Source organism: Jaculus jaculus, chromosome 13 (genome assembly GCF_020740685.1).
Source record: "Jaculus jaculus isolate mJacJac1 chromosome 13, mJacJac1.mat.Y.cur, whole genome shotgun sequence".
Taxonomy (NCBI): Eukaryota; Metazoa; Chordata; class Mammalia; order Rodentia; family Dipodidae; genus Jaculus; species Jaculus jaculus.
The window spans coordinates 37,637,395-37,659,395 of NC_059114.1; the positions used below are offsets into that span (position 1 = coordinate 37,637,395).

General features: G+C 43.0%; 1 protein-coding gene across 2 annotated transcripts in view; it reads left to right on the forward strand.

Annotated features, from left to right (window-relative positions):
- The window catches only part of Ppp2r2b (protein phosphatase 2 regulatory subunit Bbeta), a 480,227-nt gene extending 465,172 nt beyond the window's left edge, over window positions 1-15,055 (forward strand). For both annotated transcript variants that reach the window (XM_004664733.3, XM_045132546.1), the window contains exons 7-9: window positions 818-987; window positions 9,396-9,487; window positions 13,354-15,055. In XM_004664733.3, coding sequence (XP_004664790.1) covers window positions 818-987; window positions 9,396-9,487; window positions 13,354-13,633 — 542 coding nt within the window. In that variant the 3' untranslated portion in view covers window positions 13,634-15,055. The remainder of the gene's footprint in view (window positions 1-817; window positions 988-9,395; window positions 9,488-13,353) is intronic.
- The last annotated feature ends 6,946 nt before the right edge of the window (window positions 15,056-22,001 follow it).

Genomic DNA, 22,001 nt, shown 5'->3' on the forward strand with positions numbered 1-22,001 from the left:
CCATGCTACAACATTGAATGAACCTTGAAAACATTATGTTTGCTATGTGAAAGAAACCTGGAACTAATGATCCTGTATTCTCTTTAGGTGGGATTTCCAGAATACGAATTAGAAAGCAAATTAGTGTTTGCCTAATGTTGCAAGGGTGGGGAATTAAGGGTAACTGCTAATGGTATAAAATGGGGGTTTCCAGGTGTTTTGTTTTGGAAAGAGGGTTGGTGAAAACAAGCTATATTTAGATTGCAGGGATAATTGCATAAATGTATATAGATTCTTAAAACCATTGAACTATATGCTTTAAATGAATATTTTAGATTAATGTGAATTATGTTCTAAAAACTATATTAAAAAGTTTAAGCATCTAAGATGACCCCAGAGGTTGGGGATTCTAGCTCAGTGGTATAGCACCTGCTTAGAACAGGTAAGACCCTGGGTTTGACCCCAGAACCAGAAAAGGAAGGAAAGAAGGGAGTGCGTAGAGAGAAAGCAGAGAGGCCCAAGGTGACTTTGGGTTTGGGTATGCATGTGACACCCAAGGACCAGGGAAAATGTGAAACAGCTACATAGATCTGGAACTTAAAAATCAGCAGGCGTCAGGTCTGTTCATGGGGCAGATCCCATACCATTCCTCCAGTGAGAAAACACAGAATCAAGCCTTCTGTTTTTCTTTTGCCAGGGAGCAGACACTTTGTTCCCTATTTCTTTATGTTCTGCAGAACCAGCCTACTTAGACTAATTCAGCTTTCTGGCTGGCCCTACACTTTACAGTCTGTTCATAAAGTTATGCTACATTCATCCTGTTGTTTTTGTTCTTCAGTTTTTGAAGAGCCAGAAGATCCAAGCAACAGATCATTTTTCTCTGAAATTATCTCTTCAATTTCGGATGTGAAGTTTAGCCACAGCGGGAGGTATATCATGACCAGGGACTATCTGACTGTGAAAGTTTGGGATCTCAACATGGAAAATCGCCCCATCGAGACATACCAGGTATAGAACATCACCCACTGGTATCCAGAGCGCTCCCTTTGTGGGCTTGTAAGTCAGCCTCTGCCTGCAGATGCAGAGGGAGGGAAAATAGTGAGTAGTAATGCTGTCCATACAGTGCTACAGGCTGCAAGTGTCACACAACTTAATGCAGGATGCACAGAGAGCAAGAGTTAAGTTCATCCATTGAGCCTGAAACTTAATGTGAGTGGCCGTCATAGAGTGAGAAGGCAGGCAAGGGCCTGCTCTCGGGATGCTCTCTGGTGAAGCAGCTGAACGACAAGCAACGAACTGACAGTGCCCGCATGCAAGGGGTGGTGCCGAGACCGTGGCAGCCTATGTCAAGGAGAGTGGCCAGCCAGAAAAAATAAAAAGAAAGAAATTGCCATGACCTAGTCAGAAAAACCTAGAACAGTATTATGATTAAAGGCCCGCAGTCAAGAGGAATGTGCTGTGTTCAGAAAGTTTACCTTTGGTTAAAAAAAAAAAAAAAGTCAGGCGTGGTGGCGCACTCCTTTAATCCCAGCACTCAGGAGGCAGAGGTAGGAGGGTCGCTGTGAGTTCGAGGCTACCCTGAGACTACAGAAAGTTTACCTTTGGGAGCTCCAATGGCTTAATCTGTTAATGTGTAGTACTTCCTCAGTTTACCTTGGATGTGGAACCCAAGGGCAAAAAGTTAAGCCTGGAGATACAAACTCGGGCTGATCATGCAGCCTCTGAAACTGTAGGTGAGGTTGTTTTGTCCTTGGGCTGAATACAACCAAGAGCCGTAAAAGGGTTTTATATGAGGAAAAGACATTGTGAGTTGTGAAACCATGAGTTTCACTTTATAGCTTGAAAGGCAGGTGAAAGATGATGGAGATAACATTATTGGGGCTGAATGACAACAGGTGGATGGAAGGAGACAGGGGTGTAGCCTGAGTAATTACTGAGTGTGGAAGGAAGAATTACATCCACTGGGTACAGGTTCTTGGCTTAATCACTGGGTAGGTGGCGATAGAAGGGCACAGGCTAGATTATTGTTAGGACTCAATAAAGAAATAAAATATTGAAAAAACTAAGAACAGCATTGTTTTAGGAATGCATTGCTAAAAGTGATCAGGTTTTCAGATAGAAAGGGTTTTTTAAAGCCAATCCCAGGAAAAAGACAATGCAAAGAAAGATCTAGAGGCAGAGTTAACTGATCTTATTTTAAGATATCATGAAGCAAATAAAATGAGATGAGGCCAGAAGGATCAACCAAATTTTACTTTTAATTTTTTACTTGAAGTACAATTTACATATCATAATAGTTCCCCTTTCCAAGCACATAGTTCCAACAATTTTTGTTATATCCACAGTTGTGTAGCTATTCCTACTAACTCCAAAATCATTTTGTCACTGCAGCAGTTACCCTGTCATTACTGGAATAAGCCACCCAACCAGATGCAACTTCTGGAAGGAAAGTGTTTATTTCCAGCTTAATAGTTTCAGTATATGTGCCGCCAAAGCAAGCACGAGCTTAATAGTTTTAAAAAGTTCCATCATAGAGGAGAAAAGAGATCGCCAGGTGCTACATGTTTTATATCAGGAGGGAAAAAGAAGTGAAAGTTCCCTAACACTGGCAACAGGGGCTGAACTTTAAAATCACAAGGTCCACCCCTAATAACACGCCTCCTCTAGCAAGGCTCTGCCTCCTGAAGGCTCCACCACCTGGGGATTAAGTTCATACCTCATGGCTTAATTACAAACACATATAGCTGTGCGGAGGGCATTTTACCACCATAATTACTATGATTTTTAGAACATTCTGGTGTGCTGGGAGGAGAAACTGTAGGAGGAACATGTTGAGATATGAAGAATAATTTTAGAGTTATTGCAATATTCTGGCAAATGAGTAATAGGAGTTTAGGAGACAGTATTAGCAATTGAGGCAGCCAGGTTTAGATACATTTCCAGGGTAAACCATTAGTATGTGAGGACAAATTTGATATGTGATATAAGAATAAAGGAAATGCCAAGGTTTAATGTCTAGAGTAACTAGGAAAGCAGAGTTGCCATTTTATTTAGATGAGGAAACTGAGAGTTTGGCTATGGACCTGTTAAGCCAATTAAACAAACAGAGACCTCAGGGAGATTGCTTAGTGAAAATTGGGATGCATCTAGTCTAGAAAATGACACAACTGCATAGTAGGTCTTCAAAGCCTACTGAACTGGAAGGGATTCCCTAGGCCATTAATATAATTAGCAATGAGATTGAGAACTGCCTTTGGGGCTTGGTGTTTTCACATAGAGAATAGGAACAAAAATTGGCAAGCGTAAGCTGGATGTGGTGGCACACGCCTTTAGTCCCAGCTCTCCTATCAAGAAGCTGAAGTAGGAAGTTTGCCATGAGTTAAGGTCAACCTGGGGCTACAGAGTGGATTCCAGGTCAGCCTGGGCAAGAGTGATTGGGGGTGAGGGCAGTGAAGCATAAGGAAAACCGAGAAGAGAGCCCAGGAGGGCAAGTGAAGGAAATATCTCTAGGTGGGAAAGGTCACCTACTTCCAGTCTTAGTGCTGAGTGCAGAAGGGCTGAGTACTGTGTTTAGTCATGTGGAGATTACCAAGAACCCAAATGAGGAAGTGGAATAGGATGAATTAATGTCTAATCAGAATAGGTTTGAGTACTAGGGCAATGTCTCAGCAGATAAAGGTGCTGGCTTACAAAGCCTGACATCCTGAATTCAATTCCTCAGTGCCCATGTGGAGCCAGACACACAGGTGGCACATGCATCTAGTTTGTTTGGAATATCATTAAGGTCTGGCATTCCCATATTCATTCATTATCTCTCCCTTCCTCCCTCCAAATAAGTACAATTTTCTAAGTAACACAGTACTAGTAAGACATGAACGTAAAGGCCTGCAACTCAACCAATTTTATCTACCTGAAAACAGAGAAGTAGGTTAGTGGCTAGAATACGGGATGCAGGCTAGGAAAAGTCATAGAATGTTTTGGGCTGACAGGACAAAGCCAGTAGAGGGATCACTAAAACAGCTGAGTTCTTGAGGGGGAAAAAGGAAGTATGGAGTCCAAGGAAAAACTAGCCTTTGGCAGAAGATGGATAGCTCATCTGTCAATGGAGTGCAGTATGTAGCTCAGATATAGCAGGTTTGTAAATTGTGTGAAGGGAGCACATACATGTTCTCTTACTCTGTCATGTAAGACAGGGGAGCATTGTATTGTCATTGGAGATCAACTTGAGGTTTGTATTGTTGATTTATTTTGAAGTAAGACTAGGGGCCAGGCATATAGTTCATTTGGAAGAGTGCTTGCCTAGCATGCATAAAGCCCAGAGTCCCATCCCCAACACCACACAAACCAAGCATGGCAATGCATGCCTGCCATCCCATCCCTCAGAAGGTAGATGCAGGAGAATGAGAAGTTCAAGGTAATCCTCTGTTACCCAGCAGACTTGAGACCAGCCTGGGCTACTTAAGAGAAAAGGGAAAGGGAGGGGGTACAAAAGGAATGAAAGAATAACATGTCTAATTGTTTCTTTCCAGTCACAGTCTCCTGCTGAGACAGCTAAAGAACAGACAGAAAGTTAAGTCATATTTAACCAGGGGTGGGGTTTTGTCAGAGAAGATAATGGAGAGAGAGAGAGAATGGAGTGATGACTGCCAAATCTAAGGTAGCTAAAAAATGAAATACAAGCAAAAAAGAGCAGTTAGGTCAATGGATTTGAAGGTCTTACAGAATCAAAATACTTGAGGGACAACCTAAAAAGAAATGAAGTAGCAATCAAATTGAAACAGAAGATACAGTTAAAGTAACAGCAAGGTTGATTACATAGCCATGGAAGCAGGTAAAAATAATTGAATATGGTGAGATGAAATAATTAAGGAACCAGAGTGACTGAGTCACTAAGGAAGATGGTAGGAAGAAAGACAGAGGTGTGAGCTCCTCAAGCTCGAAGGCTAGCAACTTAGAGAACTTTCAACAATTAGAAGAACAGTAGTAGAGGGAGGTTTATTTTAAATATGTGACACCAAAGAGGCTGAGGGCTTGAAACAGAAACAACTGTCCTAAGCAACAAGTATCACTCAGTGGTTCAAAGAGCATCCCCTGTATAATATAACTGTAATTTCCTAAGCCCTGCCTAGACTTCAGGGCTCAACTTCACAGTGCCTGCCCTCTGCTCACTTTTAACCCTGGGTATTTAGCCCCAGGTCAGTATTACTACCCTCTTTCTGCTGCTTGAGACAAATCATACAGTACCACACCCCTCACTACAAAAGACGGAGTAATGGGCTGTCATGTGAGTGTGGGTGTGGGTGCTACTGCAGCAGGCAGCCTGAGAGTCTTACACAGAGAAGGGGAGGTTCAGCACATGTGATGGCAAGAGCAATTAGTGCTTTACTTTTAGGGAGAAGCTTTTAGAACGTGACTAGCAGGTCCAAGTTCTGAAGCCATGCTGGGCTGGTAGCAGACTTGGAAATCATCTTTGCAGAACACTAAGAAATAGATGTCTTGGCATATGTATTGAAATAAAGTATCACATTTTATTTTAAATTAGAGTGGTATGCATGGCTCAGAGCCATTTAAGTTTACATACTATGTCAAAGATGATAATAGGCTATTATCTGAAACTTTCAGCAGTGTCTTCAGAGGAAGGTATGGGTCCTAGACAGGAACTGACAATGCTACCATTCATATACAAATATTAACAAAGCTCAGTAGGGTCAGGGAAGCAGAGACAGGCAGGCTGGTCTAGTCTACTTAGCAATTTCCAGGCTAATGGGAGACCCTGTCTCAAAAACAAAAAGGTAAACAGCACCTGAGAAAAGACACCCATAGTTGTTCTCTGGCCTCCACAAGAAAGGAAAAAAGAGTTCAAGCTTCACATGAGAATATAAAGTATCATTAGCTATTTTCAAGCTTTCCTACAGCATAGGGATTGGCCAACTATATCTGGAAAGCTGGATCCATGTCCCTCTAGATTTGTTTTTATGGAAATAAAGCCATATCCAATAGTTTATGTATAGACTGTGGCTGCTCTCATGCCACATGGACAGAGTTAAGTAGCTGTGACAGACCACCCCACATATTTACTGTAGGCTATGTATCCAAAATACTCCAAAACCCAAAAACTTTTGAGTACCAACATAAGACCACAGTGGAAAGTATCATACCTAATGTCATGTGCTTACGTCATATTTCCAATATATTTTTTTAAATATTACATAGAAGTCAGGTGTGGTAGCATGTACCTTTAATCTCAGCACTTGGGAGGTAGGATCACTGTTAGAGGCTAACCTGTGATAAAGTAAGACCCTACCTTAAAAAAAAAAAAGAAATCTAAATTTAAAAAATTGCATAGCATTACTTTCAAGCTATATATAAGATATACATGATGCATAAATGAAGTGGCTGTTTAGATTGAGGCCCATTCCCAAGACATGTCATTATGTATATACAAATATTCCTAAGTCTGAAACTTTTTATCCCATGCATTTTGGATAACAAGCACTCAACATATCTGGCCCTTTACTGGAAAAGTCTGCTCTGAAATATAAGTACAAACAAATAATCAATTCCAACTTGGCCCAAGGCTCAGTGCATGCCTGACAGCACAGAGAAAGCTAAAGAACAACTTTGGTGAGAGATACAAACCAGTGGCAAGAAACCTATCTACAGCTCATAGCAAAACAGAAAAGAGAAAAAAAATGAACACTCCAAATGAAAAGCATCAAATGGGATAAAATGCAATTCTTACATGCGCATATCTCATGGTGTGTCTTAGCTTTTTCTCCTTTCTGGTGAAGAATGTCCTCTGATTTGCCAAAGTTTTTTTTTTTTTTCCTTAAGTTATAGAGCAGCATACCAGTGCAGCATAGACATTCTTTTTCTTTAAATGCTCTGAGTTGGAGGCAAGCTGGACACACTGTGGAAGAGACAACAGTTCAGATTGGCCTTCCCTCAATCCCTCCCTGACTTTTTAACAATTATTTATGGAGGTCTAGGCAATGTGGTTCCTGTTAATGGACCCACACCTCCAAAGCTCACATGTTTTGACACTTATTTCTTAGCTGTGGGGTTTCCTAAAGACAAAATGCCAAAGATGAATGGTGACAGCTCTGAAATCACTCATAAAGAAGAGGGCTTATGGAGTCAGACCTTACACAAAGCACTCCCCTGCCCAGTTTCCAATCCCCTAGAGAAGGTCAATGCGTTGATTAACAACAGAGATACTACTGTAAGACCCAGGCCTCACCTCTGCATTCCCCAAATGCATCTAGTAATGTCAAAAGCCCTACTGCAGGTGGGTCACCACAGTGGCAAAACACTGGCATAGTTACCCTGACAAGGCTAGAATAGCTTGTTGAGAATGAGAGTCAAGGAGGGGACATCAATGTGAAGGGTTAGAATTGTTTACTGGCCAAATAACTCAGAAGGCTTGTCAAATACTCAGAGCATCTGGTAGAACACAGGACAAATATGAGTTCATTCCTTGGCCAATACTAAGCACACAATGAGACCTCCAAGCTCAACATCCAATAGAACTTGGGGTCAAGGAAGGAAAAGGAGCCCAGATTATGGGAAAAGCAAGTCTGAACCATAATTATTAAGCTAAACTGCTCCCTTAGTAATATTCCTCTGCCTAGGACTGAGGCCCACATGAGGCAAAGTGCTACCATAGCTTCAAAACTCACATGTTGAGGATTAGCTTCCATTTATCATGCTCTCTCCTGTGTGGTCTTAAACAAATGATGCTTCATCCCTGGGCTTCATGTTCCATCAAAGGGACTAATGGTCCCTCCACCAGAAGATGACTTAGAGACAAAATGAGATTTTAGAAGGAAAGCACTTAGCCATTAATAACCAGCTCGCATAGTGAGTATCCCCATATTACCACCACTTCCTACTGGAGAGTTCAGGAAAAATTATTCTTGATAAATGAGCCAGATTTCTACCCACTGAGCCTTATTTATCTGCCTGTTCACATTTGCACTGGAGTTGCTGAGTGTAGCTGGAGTAAAGCAGCCAACTATGTGACCAGCTGTATTTGAAATGCCACTTCAGTACCGGCCAGTAATCCCAGAGGGTCCCTGGCCCTGCTCAGTGGCGCTCTCACAGAGTGGCCCCTTTTGCTGCCTTTCCTGGGAAAGAGAAACGGGAGAGCTTTACCAGTGTCCCAAGGCTGCACCTATCACCTCGGTCTGTAGCCCCTTCTGCCTGGCCATGTCCACATCATCACCCTCAGGAGTGAGCCATGGCCATCCTTCCACTTGCTCAGGAGACAAGATCAGGAGCCTTCTGGCACCTGCTTTTCTTCCCATGCTTCTAAGTTCGCCCACATCCTAACAGCTCTGCCCCAAACCCCATCTAGCATTTGACCTCTTCTCACCACTGCTCTTGGCCTGGTCCAAGCTGTCACCCATAAGCCAGATAAAAACTGGCCTCTCTACCATTGTTTTCTCACTCGGAAGCTGTGTTGCAACAGACCAGGCTCAGTGACCTTTCTTCGATGTCTGTCCATCCTGGTCAGAGTAGAGGGCATGTGAAAACTGGTCATCAACCCTGCCATACTCCTTACAGGACTCTGCCTCTGGGTCTCTGCATTTGCTGTTCCCTGTGCTTTGGAATGCCATTCTTCCAGATGTCACTGCAGCTCGCTCGTTCCCTGAAGGCTTCTGCTTAAATGCTGCCTTATCAGGTGAAGCCTTGACTCTTTACCATGCATAATAAATGCCTCCCAATCTCTTTTTCTATACTTTTGTAGTCTATCATTTTAGCACCAGCTAAAAAAAAAAATCCTCATTTAGTGGGGCATGATGGAACATGCCTTTAATCTCAGCACTCAGAAGGCAGAGGTAGGAGGATTGCTGTGAGTTAGTGCCAGCCTGAGACTACATAGTTAATTCCAGGTCACCCTGAGCTAGAGGGAGACCCTACCTTGGAAGAAAATTCTCATGTATTTACTTGGTTACATAGCACAACATAGGGTTGAAAACACCAAGGGCATTTGATGCATATTTCTATCCAAAGCACAGGGCAGATATTCAAAAAATAGCTGTTAAACAAAGCACTGGGTGACCGGCACCCTCTATAAGCAACTTAGCGTACTCACCTGTGGGATTCCCAGAGACAAAATGCCAGCGACAGACAGTGACAGAGCAGGACTCCACTATTTACTGCTCAAGCTTTTAGGTCACCATCTACACAAATAAGCCTCTTTAATCCACACTGGCCACATAAGAAGCACACCACCTCACCCTCAGGCCTTACAGCCACGAAAGGCCCAGGCTGCATTCAGTGTGGGCCATTTTGTTCTGTTCAAGACACTGGACTGCTGAAAGATGGGCAGCTCCTGTCAGTCAGGGAGATGCTCACAGGAATACTCACCTCTTTTAAAGATACTGACAGACCTTCTTGATGTTTCCTTCCAGGTTCATGACTACCTCCGCAGCAAACTGTGCTCCCTCTATGAAAATGATTGCATTTTTGATAAATTTGAATGTGTGTGGAATGGGTCAGACAGGTAAGAAAGGCTGTGGAGCTAAGTAACCTTCCAGAGACAGGCCCTTATCTTCAGAAGGCTCTGGGCAATTTATCCTAATACAGCCAAGCAGAAGTCAATGTTGGGTTCCAAGGCCTGGTCAGGATGTCTTGTGATTAATCCTGTGAAGGGAAGGATGCTATGAAATCCCTGAGTCAGTTTCAGGGCTTTCATAGGTAGCAGTTCAATATCAATCAGCAAGTACTATCTCTGACACATAAGACAACCTTAGCACTAAGTCAACATGTCTGCTCCTAACCACAGCTTACATAAGCAGGTCCTAACCTCAAGCTCTGATTACTCCAAAGAGGGCTGCCTAGCTCAAAAATGATCCCTTGAGCTATGGAGCTAAATAGAGAGTGCTCAAAGGAAGAAATACGAATGGCATATAAACATCTAAAAAAATGTTCTACGTCACTAGTCATCAGGGAAATGCAGATTAAAACTACATTGAGATTCCATCTCACTCCTGTCAGATTGGCCACCATCATGAAAACAAATGATCATAAATGTTGGCGGGGATGTGGAAAAAAAGGAACCCTTCTACACTGCTGGTGGGAATGCAATCTGGTCCAGCCATTGTGGAAAACAGTGTGGAGGTTCCTAAAACAGCTAAAGATTGATCTACCATATGACCCAGCTATAGCACTCCTAGGCATATATCCAAAGGACTCATCTCATTTCCTTAGAAGTACATGCTCAACCATGTTTATTGCTGCTCAATTTATAATAGCTGGGAAATGGAACCAGCCTAGCTGTCCCTCAACTGATGAGTGGATAATGAAGATGTGGCACATTTATACAATGGAGTTCTACTCAGCGGTAAAGAAAAATGAAGTTATGAAATTTGCAGAAAAATGGATGGATCTGGAAAGTATTATACTAAGTGAGGTAACCCAGGCCCAGAAAGCCAAGCGCCACATGTTCTCTCTCATATGTGGATCCTAGCTACAGATGACTGGGCTTCTGCCTGAGAATGAAAATACTTAGTAGCAGAGGCCAGTAAGTTAAAAAGGAGACATAAAGGGTAGAGAAAGGAAGGGAGGAGGATACTTAATAGGTTGATATTGTATATATGTAATTACAATGGTTGTAATGGGGAGGTAATATGATGGAGAATGGAATTTCAAATGGGAAAGTGTGGGGGTGGGAAGGGAGGGAATTACCATGGGATATAGTTTATAATCATGGAAAATGTTAATAAAAATTTAAAAAAAAAAATGATCCCTTGAATCCAATGCCCACCAGGCTAAAGGCCCGTGCTTCATTAGCAGAATCCTAGCCAACCTCATTTATCACATACCTTGAAGGTGATTTATTACTGATTTAAGGCCTTTGATTTCAATAATACTTCATATTACCTCCCAATAGTTCATTTTTAGTTTGACAAGTACAGATAATGCTTTGACCTTCCTGAAAAGCCATTGCAAGGCTCCCAAGCTGGTTCCACTCGGTGATAAAGGTAGTTGCAGGAATAGTGTTCACTAGCATGGAATTTTTTTTTTTCGCCCCTTCACTTTTAACCCCAACTGAATCCCCTGTTTATAGAGCTGGAAGGGGATCACAATGTGGCAAGAACCCAAGCACACTGTCCAATTTGTATAGAACAAGAGAGCAAAGCAATTGTGACAAATGAACAGAGACCTCCAAGAGTAGATCATTTAGACATTGTTTATAAATATTCAGGTATATATTATATATGTAAATAATATATATGCATAATATGAAATATATGCTATATATGAATTTGTTGTCATTATTCCAACCCCCCCTTTGATTCACAGTTGATGCTCATTAGGTACTTACTATGTACAGCCAATTTCACACACATTATCTAGCCACAGTACAACAAGGTGGTTTTCATCACCCTGTTTCACAGCTAAGTCCATGGAGATGACTCAGTAAGACAGAGAATAACCTGCTAAAACTGATGAAATATTAAATAGTAATTACAAAAGTTAAGCAATTTGGGGCTGAAGAGATGGCTTGGCAGTTAACGTGCTTGCCTGCAAAGCAAAAGGACCCAGGTTTGATACCCTAGGATCCATGTAAGCCAGATGCACAAGGTGGTACATGCATCTGAAGTTTGTTTGCAGTGGCTGAAGGCCTTGGCACACCAATTCTCTCTCTCTCTCTCTCTTTCTCGCTCTCTCTCTCTCTCTCTCTCTCTCTCTCAAAATAAATCAATGGATTTTTTAATTAAAATTTTTTGAGATCTGGGTATGGTGGCTATGCCTTTAATTGTGACACTTGAGAGGCTGAAGTAGGAGAATCACCATGAGTTCAATGCCAGCCTGGGATAGAGTGAGACCCTTTGATGAATTTGCACAGATGACAAGGTACACAAAATGGTCTGCCTTTATTTCCTGTCTTATCTGATTCCTTACACAGCCCAGGGCATCTGAAACACAAATGATACTTGATACTCCTTTCCAGAAACAGCCCACACCAGCCTTTCAATTGTGCCATTACAGGATGGTACCTAAAGGGCACATATAGAGCCTCATGCCCAAAGACTGACTTCTTTCCCCAGCCTGTCACCTAACTGAAATGTCACTAAGAATAGATAACTTTAAAAGCATGGAAACCTCTGACCATCTACTACAAACCTTACTCAAATTTTAGACTTGGGATCATGGTAAAATTGTTTAGTATCTTTCCAAGTAAGACCATGAATTCCATTTTGTAGACACGTTTTTGGAAAAAGCTAAGCTTAGAGCTGGTTCCTAGAAGAGGAGAGGCCACCCCACCAGTACTGCTGCCTTGGCATTTCTCCCATCAGGATGATGGGCTAAATAAAACCCTGAGCCCAGGAATCCCACCAGTTCGATTTACTGTTTTCATACGTCTCTACTTTTCCAACCTCATTCTGGCTTCACAATCATAACAAAAAGTAGGCAGCACTAGGATTACAGCAGCTGGATTCCCAAAGAGCCAAAGGAATCCCCTGAACAGGAGACTGGACAGATGGCTTGTGGGTAAAGCACTCCCTGGAGTACCTGAGTTCAATCTCCTGCCCCATGTACAAAGCCAGAAGCCACGGAGGGTTTCTGTAATGCCAGCACACTGACTGACAGTGGGATAGAGGAGACAGAGACAGAAGAATTTCCCAGAAAGAAGCTTGTGGCTTGTGGCAATAGCTGCAAGGAAGAGAAACCCTGCCTCAAAGGAGGTAGACCAGCAAGGACTGACCCGAAAGTTGTCCTCTGTCCTCCACACATGCCATGGCACATGTGTGCCCACTCACACACTCATCATATATATATATATAAACTCATGAATAATTTAAAATTAAAAATAAAAGTAAGTAACACAGGGCTGAGGAGATGGCCATTTGGTAAAGCTCTTGCTCAAACATGAGGCCCTCCAGCACCCATATAAATACCAGGTAGGTGCTGCTTTGTGCCCCTGTAATCCCAGTGACAGGCAGGTGGAGACAAGGGATCCCTAGAGAAAGCCGGCTAGACTAGCAGAATCAGTAGCTCTGGATTCAAGTGAGGGACTGTCTCAGTAAAATATGGTGGAGATCCATGGAGGAAGAAAACCAGTAGCAACCTGTGACTTCCACACGTGTGCATACAATGTGCACAAACACACATAAAAAAATAGTAGCAAAAAGGGTTCTCACAACACTTTGCTCCAAGCACAACCAAAGAGCTTGGCTCTTTTAATCATTCAAGAGGCAGTCAGTAGTTCCAGCAATGAGCCTGTCCAGGTTTGGGTTTTAGTAAAACTTATACTATCACAGCCCCACCATGAGGTAGTATCATTTGCTCCAGAAAGACACAATGGGGGTTTGCCACTGCTTTTGAAACACAAAGTCATCTCATTTCCTTCCTGCCTTGCAGTGTCATCATGACGGGTTCCTACAACAACTTCTTCAGGATGTTCGACCGAAACACCAAGCGCGATGTGACCCTTGAAGCCTCAAGGGAAAACAGCAAACCTCGGGCTATCCTCAAACCCCGAAAAGTGTGCGTGGGGGGCAAGAGGAGAAAAGACGAGATCAGTGTCGACAGTCTGGACTTTAGCAAAAAGATCTTGCATACAGCTTGGCATCCTTCAGAAAACATTATAGCAGTGGCGGCTACAAATAACCTCTATATATTCCAGGACAAGGTTAACTAGGAGGACCAGTTATTACTAATCTCACATACTGAATACTAGTCAAACGAGTTTTTCAGTGTCTCCTTGGGTCTTCATTTGACACATTGACTTTCATTTCCCTATGCATAAAACAATTGGAATAGAATTAAAAGGAGTCCAAGTTCCCAACTTCCCAGTTCTAAGAAACTTTTGTCAAACCCAATAGGCTTGGGCCACTTCCTTTTAGAACTGAGAGCTGCCAGCCTCCAGTAACCCTTCCATAGTTGACTTGAATTTCTGATGCTTTTAATGCCCAGTTTTCTCTGGTGGGTCCCATGTTTTGTTTCTAGGTGTCTGCTGCGATAAAATGAGGTTGTCTGTAGTATTTAAGGAGAAAGATAATTTTTTTTTAATTAAGCAATTCCATTTGATTGAAAAATCTACAAAAAAAAATAAACACCGTTTACTCTTAGAGAACTTCTCTTTTTGTGAAAAATCAGGCTTAGTTAGTACCTCCTCTGCCTTCCCACCCTCTTTTTCATCTTCGGTTACACAATTTCACTTGAGCCAGAGATTTAATTTAGGAGTCTGAGAAAAGGATGAAGAATGGGAAGGGAAGGGACACAGTGAACGTGCTCTACTCTCCTGGGAAGTGCCATAGAAACAGCTTGAGAATTTGACGGGGAAACCATGAATGCTTCAAGGGGCATAAAGAGAATCTTTCTCCCGCGAGGCTTCCCAGAGTTGGCTTGGCAAGGCCATGCAGGGCCTGATCCCTTCTGCTGCCTCTCACTCTTGCTTTTTGTCCTTTTAAATGGCCCTGTATAATCTCCTGCCTACTCATTCCCTGGCTCCTTCCTTCAACCTTTTCCAGCAGATTTATTCTGCTGACTTCTAAAGGCCAAGGCCTGGTTGCTTAGTAATCTGGAGTTCTAAATGGAACAGAGCAGGGGCAGTCCCTGAGAAAAACAGGCCTGTTCTTTTGGGGTTATGTCTCCTGAGTGGCTCCCTCCCTTCCTCTTGGTTTTGGTAATGTGAAGGAACAACAGTAGCGAGCATAGATGCTCATCTGTAAAGCCTAACCACTCAACTCACCGGAGGGCTCACTCCCTGCAAAAATGAGATGTGGAGGAACTGAGAATTATGAGCCCACCCTTGTTCTAGGTATTTAGGTCACATTTACTTCCAAGTAAAGCTTGGCCTCCTCCAAAGAAATGAATTCAAAATTGTCAGTTCTGACAATCATGAGGGAGACTGGCCCATCTTCCTCCTTGAGATGGGGATTCAAACTCACAACTTCCAGAAGCCATTTCCAAAAGAAAATATATGAATTTAAAGGATGTATACATTTGGAGAGGAGGTTTAGAAAGTGGTTGGGGATTGTCTGGGTTAATGTCTCAACTTTGTCTTGATGGATGATACATTTCCCCTAAGTTATATTAAACAGGAAATAGCTTGAAGTGAGTTATCATTGAAAGAAATTTTCCTTCAGTTTATGGTTTATTGAAACTCCCAACTTTCAAATGTAATTTGGAGGAGGAAAAAAAAGCCAGAAGCATCATGTTCTCTCAATTCTAAACTATTCTCCATTTAGTAATAGCTTTTTGGCAAGAAAATGACCATCAACTTAAACAACGCTTTTATAAGATGCTCCCCAGTTACAGAAACATTAAGACAAACCAGGGCATCTTTATGTTGTGGGCATGTAAGGATGAAGAGGTGAATTTCCCAATGTTTCACCTCTTCCCGCAATGCAAGCCTCTCCCTGATCGTCTCAAGGGGTCCACACAGGAAAATGGCTTGATAGGGTCAATGAAACAGCTAAAAAGTCCTCCAACTCAGAATTGTGATGGGTAGGGGACCACTGAGTCACAGTCCTCAATGCGCTGTCCACTACTGCTGTGGCCTTTCCTCAGCTCACTGGAACTCCAGGCCTCTAACTGTGCCAAGTAGAGATTGTACCAATCATTGTTTCTCAATATGAGTACCAACCCACCTTTGGACCATTGCTCATTTGACATGTATTTAAGTCACATTTCTTAAAAGCAAGGCAGCTTCCTCCAAAGGAAGAATCCCTATGAAATGTGCCCTCACGTACCAGTGTTTTTCTCCCTAACAGTAATCACATAACTATCCGTATATGAAATGTGCATCCATGTTCCACCTTAATCATTTATGAACCACCAAATACAAATGCATCAATCTCTGAACCCCCAGGTAACTGCTGGTGTGACATTTATGCCTTTGCCACGTTTCTGCACATACCAGAGTCAACAGTGCTTCTGGGAACACACCTATTCTGGTCATTAACAAATTCACAGGCTCCCTGCATTGTGTAGAGTGTACTGGTCTAACAACCTCGCACATGGATACACAACCTATGGTCTATGATGGGGATTTGCCATAGAGGATGGAGCACAGGGCCATCCCCTTCTTCATTCTGCATGCAGAGAGCCTCCAGGCAAACAGCCAGGAATAGACAGCAATGAACATCATCTTCCACCATTTGCCAGCTCTTTGCCAGGTGCTGAATTAATGCATCTTATTTTGCCATTTCCTTGAGCCCTAGGCACAGTTTAATTAGCAGCATCCAAAATCCAGCCTCTTTCCCAGGTGGTATTCCAAGCTACTCAGAGGCTGACTTGCCACTTCATCAACAGCTTGCTTAGGTCTGAGGACCCTGCATTGTAAAAGTGCCATCAGGTGATAACTGGAGGACATATGTTGGATTAGGGAAAATAGAAGGCATGACTTCTTCAGCTTTTATTAAACTCTCACTAACACTGACATTTAGTTCCTGGCATTTAATAATAAGCCAACTTAAAGAAGAAAAAAATAACAAGTGAGAACAAGCCAGCTTGATAAGCTGAACCTTGATAGGCAGCCACGCTTTCCTGTCTGGAGGAGAAACAAAGATAACCTGAGCCAGCACCAGGTGGGAGCGTATACCAGGCAGACAGGCAGTAGGGACCAGCTTGCTTCTTAATTCTTTGAAGTCTGACTCCTCTGTTGACTAAAAGCACCATAAAACAAAGTAGTGGACCTCGAGGACCCTCACTTTCTGTGTTCACCTCATTAGCTCCTCCCCTCAGCCCACGAAGCATCATGACTCACACCTTGAAAATGAAGAAATGATTCAAGTTGCCAGTCTAGCCAAGGCTCCAGCATGCTAAAAACTTGGGTCTAATATAGATAGCAGTATCTAGCAGTTCTTATGGGCCAGGCTTTGTTCTACAAATTCCATACACATTAGCTACAAAATTCTAATCATGCATCTGTCAGAAACACATTCTGAGAAATTCATCATCAGCCAATTTGACCTCTGTGTGCAAATGACCATGTACACAGTAGCGTGCTTCCTCAAGCCTGTGATCTTTGTGCATGGCAGCACACTCCCACAAACCAGGGGACAGGCACATGGCACATTTAGCCCCTGCAGTAGACCTATTGCTCCTAGGCCGTGAATTTGTATGTGCTGAAAACCATAGGCAATTGTGAGGCACAGGAAGTATTCCTATAGCTAAACCTACCTGAACAGATTTGTTTATACCAGTAATACCACAGTCATGAGTAATGGTCACATTAGGATAGCTACAGTGTCAGGGCATGCACAATGGCACTAGACAACAGGAATTTTTCTGCTTTGTTATAATCTTATGGATATATGGGGGTCACCACTGACCAACACATCACCAGGTGGCATGTGACTGTACTGATCCAGTGAAGGAAACAAGACCCAATCCACAAATGACACAGCCAGACAGTTTGGTCAAAGTTCTCAGCCCCATCTCCATCTCATATTATAAACTGAGATAGAAGCCACTGAACAAAAAGCAAGTCCCAGTTGTGACCCATAAATTTGCCATTAATAGGGAGTGTCAGACACCAGGCCCCAAGGGAAGGGAGGTACTGAGATGAATAAGTTCCTCACTCTACAAGAGATGACAGGCAGAGAGAAACAAATTTATGGTGTAAGGAGGTATGAAGAAGTGCAGAGGAAGAAAGGTGTAAGGTTGCTCAGCATAAGTGACACCCAGGCAGAGTTTAAGGTCATCCAGCCAGCAGATAGAACACAGGATGGCACTTCCAGTCTACTGCAGCACAGAGCAGTTGGAGGGAGAATAGGCATGGCATGGGAACAAGAGGCCATGCTTCTCTTGTTCTGTCAGAAATGCACTTTCAGTTTCCCAATGCTCCCCTTCCCCTTTTTGCTTTCATTCATCCACGAACAACTTTGCTGTTGTTGCTGCTGGGGTCTGAACTCAGATCTTCACCCACACTATTCAAGCATACTATCACTGAGCTACTACACCCTCAAGCCCAGCGACAAATATTTCTTAAGCTCCATATGCAAGTATTAAACCATAAAATAAATAGAAAGAATTAAAGAAAACCAGTATTTACTGAGACATAATCATTGGACTAGGTCCTTTTAAAATCACTTTATTCCCTTGGTGGGTAGGTCTGTATTTCCATGTTTAAGGCTGAAAAACAGATTTAAAAGGCCTATATGAGACTGCCAGAAGTTTTATCCAGACCCATCCTGTTCCAGATCCTGCCCTTCCCCCACAGTGATGGCCAATGCCCACAGACCTAGACTTGCTCATTCTCACCAGTGGGGAAACTTAAATAGGCCACTCTGTGACCTAGTACTGCCTGACAACCATTTCCAGGGACTCACATAAGTCCTTACCTCCCAACTCTGACCTTAAGGCTAATTAACATCTCCCAATTCAGATCTGCCACACCCACTGGATGAGCTGCTGGGGCAGAACCGGACTGGCTTGCCATTTCTACCCTTGGATACCATCAAGAAAGCAAGTACTATGAGATCAGAACTAGGATTTGCTGCCAGGCCAGGTTTCTCATCTTCTCCTGGCCCCTAACCCTATCCCCATTCCCTAAAAGTCACCCTGGGTCAGCAGAACTCACAGAAGTCCCCAGGCTTACCATCTCAGGCACCCCCATCTGCTGCCTTCAGTCTGAGTGGGGCACACGGGCCATTCCTCCAGAGATCAGCCTTGAGAGGAAACCCAGCCTCAGAGACTAGCCTGGAGTGTGGGGTTCTTGCTGTGGCTGGCTGATCATTTGCACTTCAAACCAAAGCAGTTAGTCTTTATGGGTATCAAGGATGCAGGAGAGGAAGGGGGCGGTTTCAGTGGCAAAAGAAAAAGCAACATTTTGGTGCTCCAAATATCCATCCATTCACTAAATATTTAATAACTGGGTAAGAGCTGCTGGCCAAGCCCTGTACCAGGCTGGTCTACAAAAGTAGTGCTGACAGACAGCCCTTCTCTTCATACAGCCTCTTGGGCAGTGGGGTAGCTGAAGGTCTTAGTTAAGAGCTGGAGGAGCCAAGTCCACCTTCCTACCTGGTTATAAATCTGAGCACTACTGCTTACGTACTGAATGTCCCTAGACAAGTGACTTAACTCTATACCTCAGTTTCCTTATTAATAAATTGGCTCCTTATCTCATAAAACGTCTGTGAGGATTTAGTGATTTATGATAAAGCTCTCAGAAGGATGCCTAGCCCACAACAGGCACTCAATGTATTTTTATTGGTATTGTCTGCTAGTGCTACAAAATAGGGTGAAATGTGCCATGTTGGATGTGTTAGGTACAGGACAGAGCGTAGGAGCCCCACAACCAACCAAATGCTCCACGGTGGAGGAATTCCTTGGGTGAGACCTAGAGTGACTTTTCCAGGGGAAGAGAAAGAAAAGGGCATTCCTGGCCTCAGGACAGGACACATACTGGCAAAACAGTATGTGAGGCATTTAAGGAACTTACAGCACTCAAGAGCAGCTGACTACAGGAGGCAGGAAGGTGGTCCTGAGAAGTAAAGGGTATGCTGAAGTCATGGGACAACATGCCTGATCTGAAAAATAATGCTTACTTGGCCTCAGTGAGGGTTACCCACTAGTGGCTAAACTAGAATAAGAAACTTACCTGAACTATGGCTCCCATCCTAACTTAGCAAGTTAACTTAGCAGCTATTGACAGCCCAGGCCCAGGGGATACACTTATCACCTCAGCTCAAATGTCACCCCTCAAATAGGCCTCCCAACCACCCTACGTTCCATGAGAAATGAGGCATTGTTTAGCCTCCTTTTTATCAGCTGAGAAATGTCAGGCACATGCTAGATGCTCAGTAAATATTTGTTGATTGAATAAATACATGAAGGATAAAGTCAGTTCCAGTCCCTGCCCTCATGAAGATTACAAAATGAATGGTATGCTGTTGAGTTTAAGGAGAACCTTGTATATGGAGTCCCAAACACCCCCACAGGACTGTTCAGAGAAGCCAGCAGACAAAGAAGAAAATTTGAGAGCTAGTGAGACAAATGTGTTAAAAGTAAGCTGCCGAGCTCAGAGTGCAGTGATAGTTAGCAGAACACATGTGTCGCTGCCTGATACATTACCCTCCCTGCAGTTGTTAGCCTTCAGGGACCCTGCAAAGCATGCAGAAAGGTTGACAGCTTACAATCAATACCATGTTTACTGATGCAGGGAGCAACATTATCACATCCAAGACATTACCCCACATCCTGGTTGTGGTACTAAATATTCCCCATAACAAGGCTAAGAGAAGTGACAGGAGCTATTATTCTCAATCCTTCTACTTGGAAGCAAGAGGTAAGGCAAACCTTCTCTGGGACATTCCTAGGGGAAGCCAGTTCAGCTCCCCAGAGAAATCTCTGAGTTGAGCATGTGCCTAACACAGTAAGGCAGGGATGGTAGAAGATTGGCATGTTCTTGTGCCTGGTGTCCACAGGATAGGAAGGAAGCTTTGAGGGTGGCTAAGAAGAATGGAAATAAGGTGGAGGGGAATGAATGATAAGGTTGATGGGGATGGGTGAAGTGTGAATGGATTGTATTCTATATCCCCAAGTCATGCCAATAAAAATAAGTAAGTAAATAAATAAACAAACAATTTCCTTTAGTGTGGCTTTCTTATTTCTGCCTAGGATAAATTAAAAACCATATTTCATCAAGACCATTGGTTTCCCACTCCAAATGAAGGCTGCTTATACATAGTCAGCCTGAATTTATCAAAGAGAAAACCAATTTCAACTACATATTAGGCACAATCTGTTTCCCAGTGAAGTGAACAGTGGATGTTACTATACACAAGCCAGAACACAGTACTGCTATTAACATACTGTGGTGCTGAGGGTGCAGCTCAGTGGAAAAGCCCCTGCCTAGCATGCACAAGGACCTGGGTTCATTTTCTAGTGACATACACATACACACACACACAGAGAGAGAGAGAGAGAGAGATGCCAAATAGCCACAAGCAGTTATGATACCTGGGCTGAGGATGTGGTTCAGTGGCTGAGCACGAGCGCCTGGCACGCATGAAGTTCTGGGTTTGATCTCCAGTACTGCAAAGAACACAGTATGCAGCGGTGCTTCCGCTTACGATGCAATTCTGCCAGGCAGGGGAAGGTGGCCAGCTTGGGTTCTTAATTCAGTGGTGCGTTTACATAATGGCAGCTACATTTATTTTTATCCCCTCATTTCTTTCCTGACGAGATGAAGGGTATAGCTCTGACTTTTCATGTTCATTTAGAAAAGGTAGAAAAGTTTATTAGGTAAATTTGTGCTGTTTGTTGGTGAAAGAACCTACTGAAACTCAAGGATGCGTGCATTCACTGATAACTAGACAAATGTCATAGAAACTGATAAAATGTCCATCACAAAACAAGAAAGTACAGTTGCAAAATCTGATTTTCTAAAATAGAAAAAGAAATGTCCTATTGCAGCAGTGAAATGCAGTTCTATGCAGCACTGGGATGGTTAACTCACTTATCAGTCTCAGATGAGAACTACTGCATCCCTGGAGAGACTTTAGCCAGGCTCCAGAAAGAACGGTGATTACAGCTTTTGCTCATTCTCCTGCAGGAAGCAAATTCCTCTTGCCACAGCACTGTAGACATGCATATAAAACACACACACACAAGCACACACACACACACACCATTAGGCTATTAGTCTCTGGGAGGTTCATCTCTGCACTTATTATCCTTCCTATGCTTCCCAACTGTTTAGGGACAGAGTCTGAACACAGGCTGTAAATTGTTTTATTATCTTTTACATCGGGACTGGGAATCCATTTACAAATTAAATCTCCACTGGGTTAGTTGATAATAGATTATATGACTCTACATAAGACTGCGACGACCTCCTGTCACGTGTCAGTTTTACACACCTGCCCGGGGTGATGAGCAGTGAGGAGCATTGTTATTTCTGGAGACATTTCAACTTACTCAGGAACTGTCATGACCAGAAGGATGGTGCCAAGTTCCCACAACTACATGGAGTGTTAGTCAAAGGCCAGGATGGAAACCAGGTCTGTTAAACTTTGAGGGTTAGTTGTATTTTATTATTATGGTTGTTATTTTTC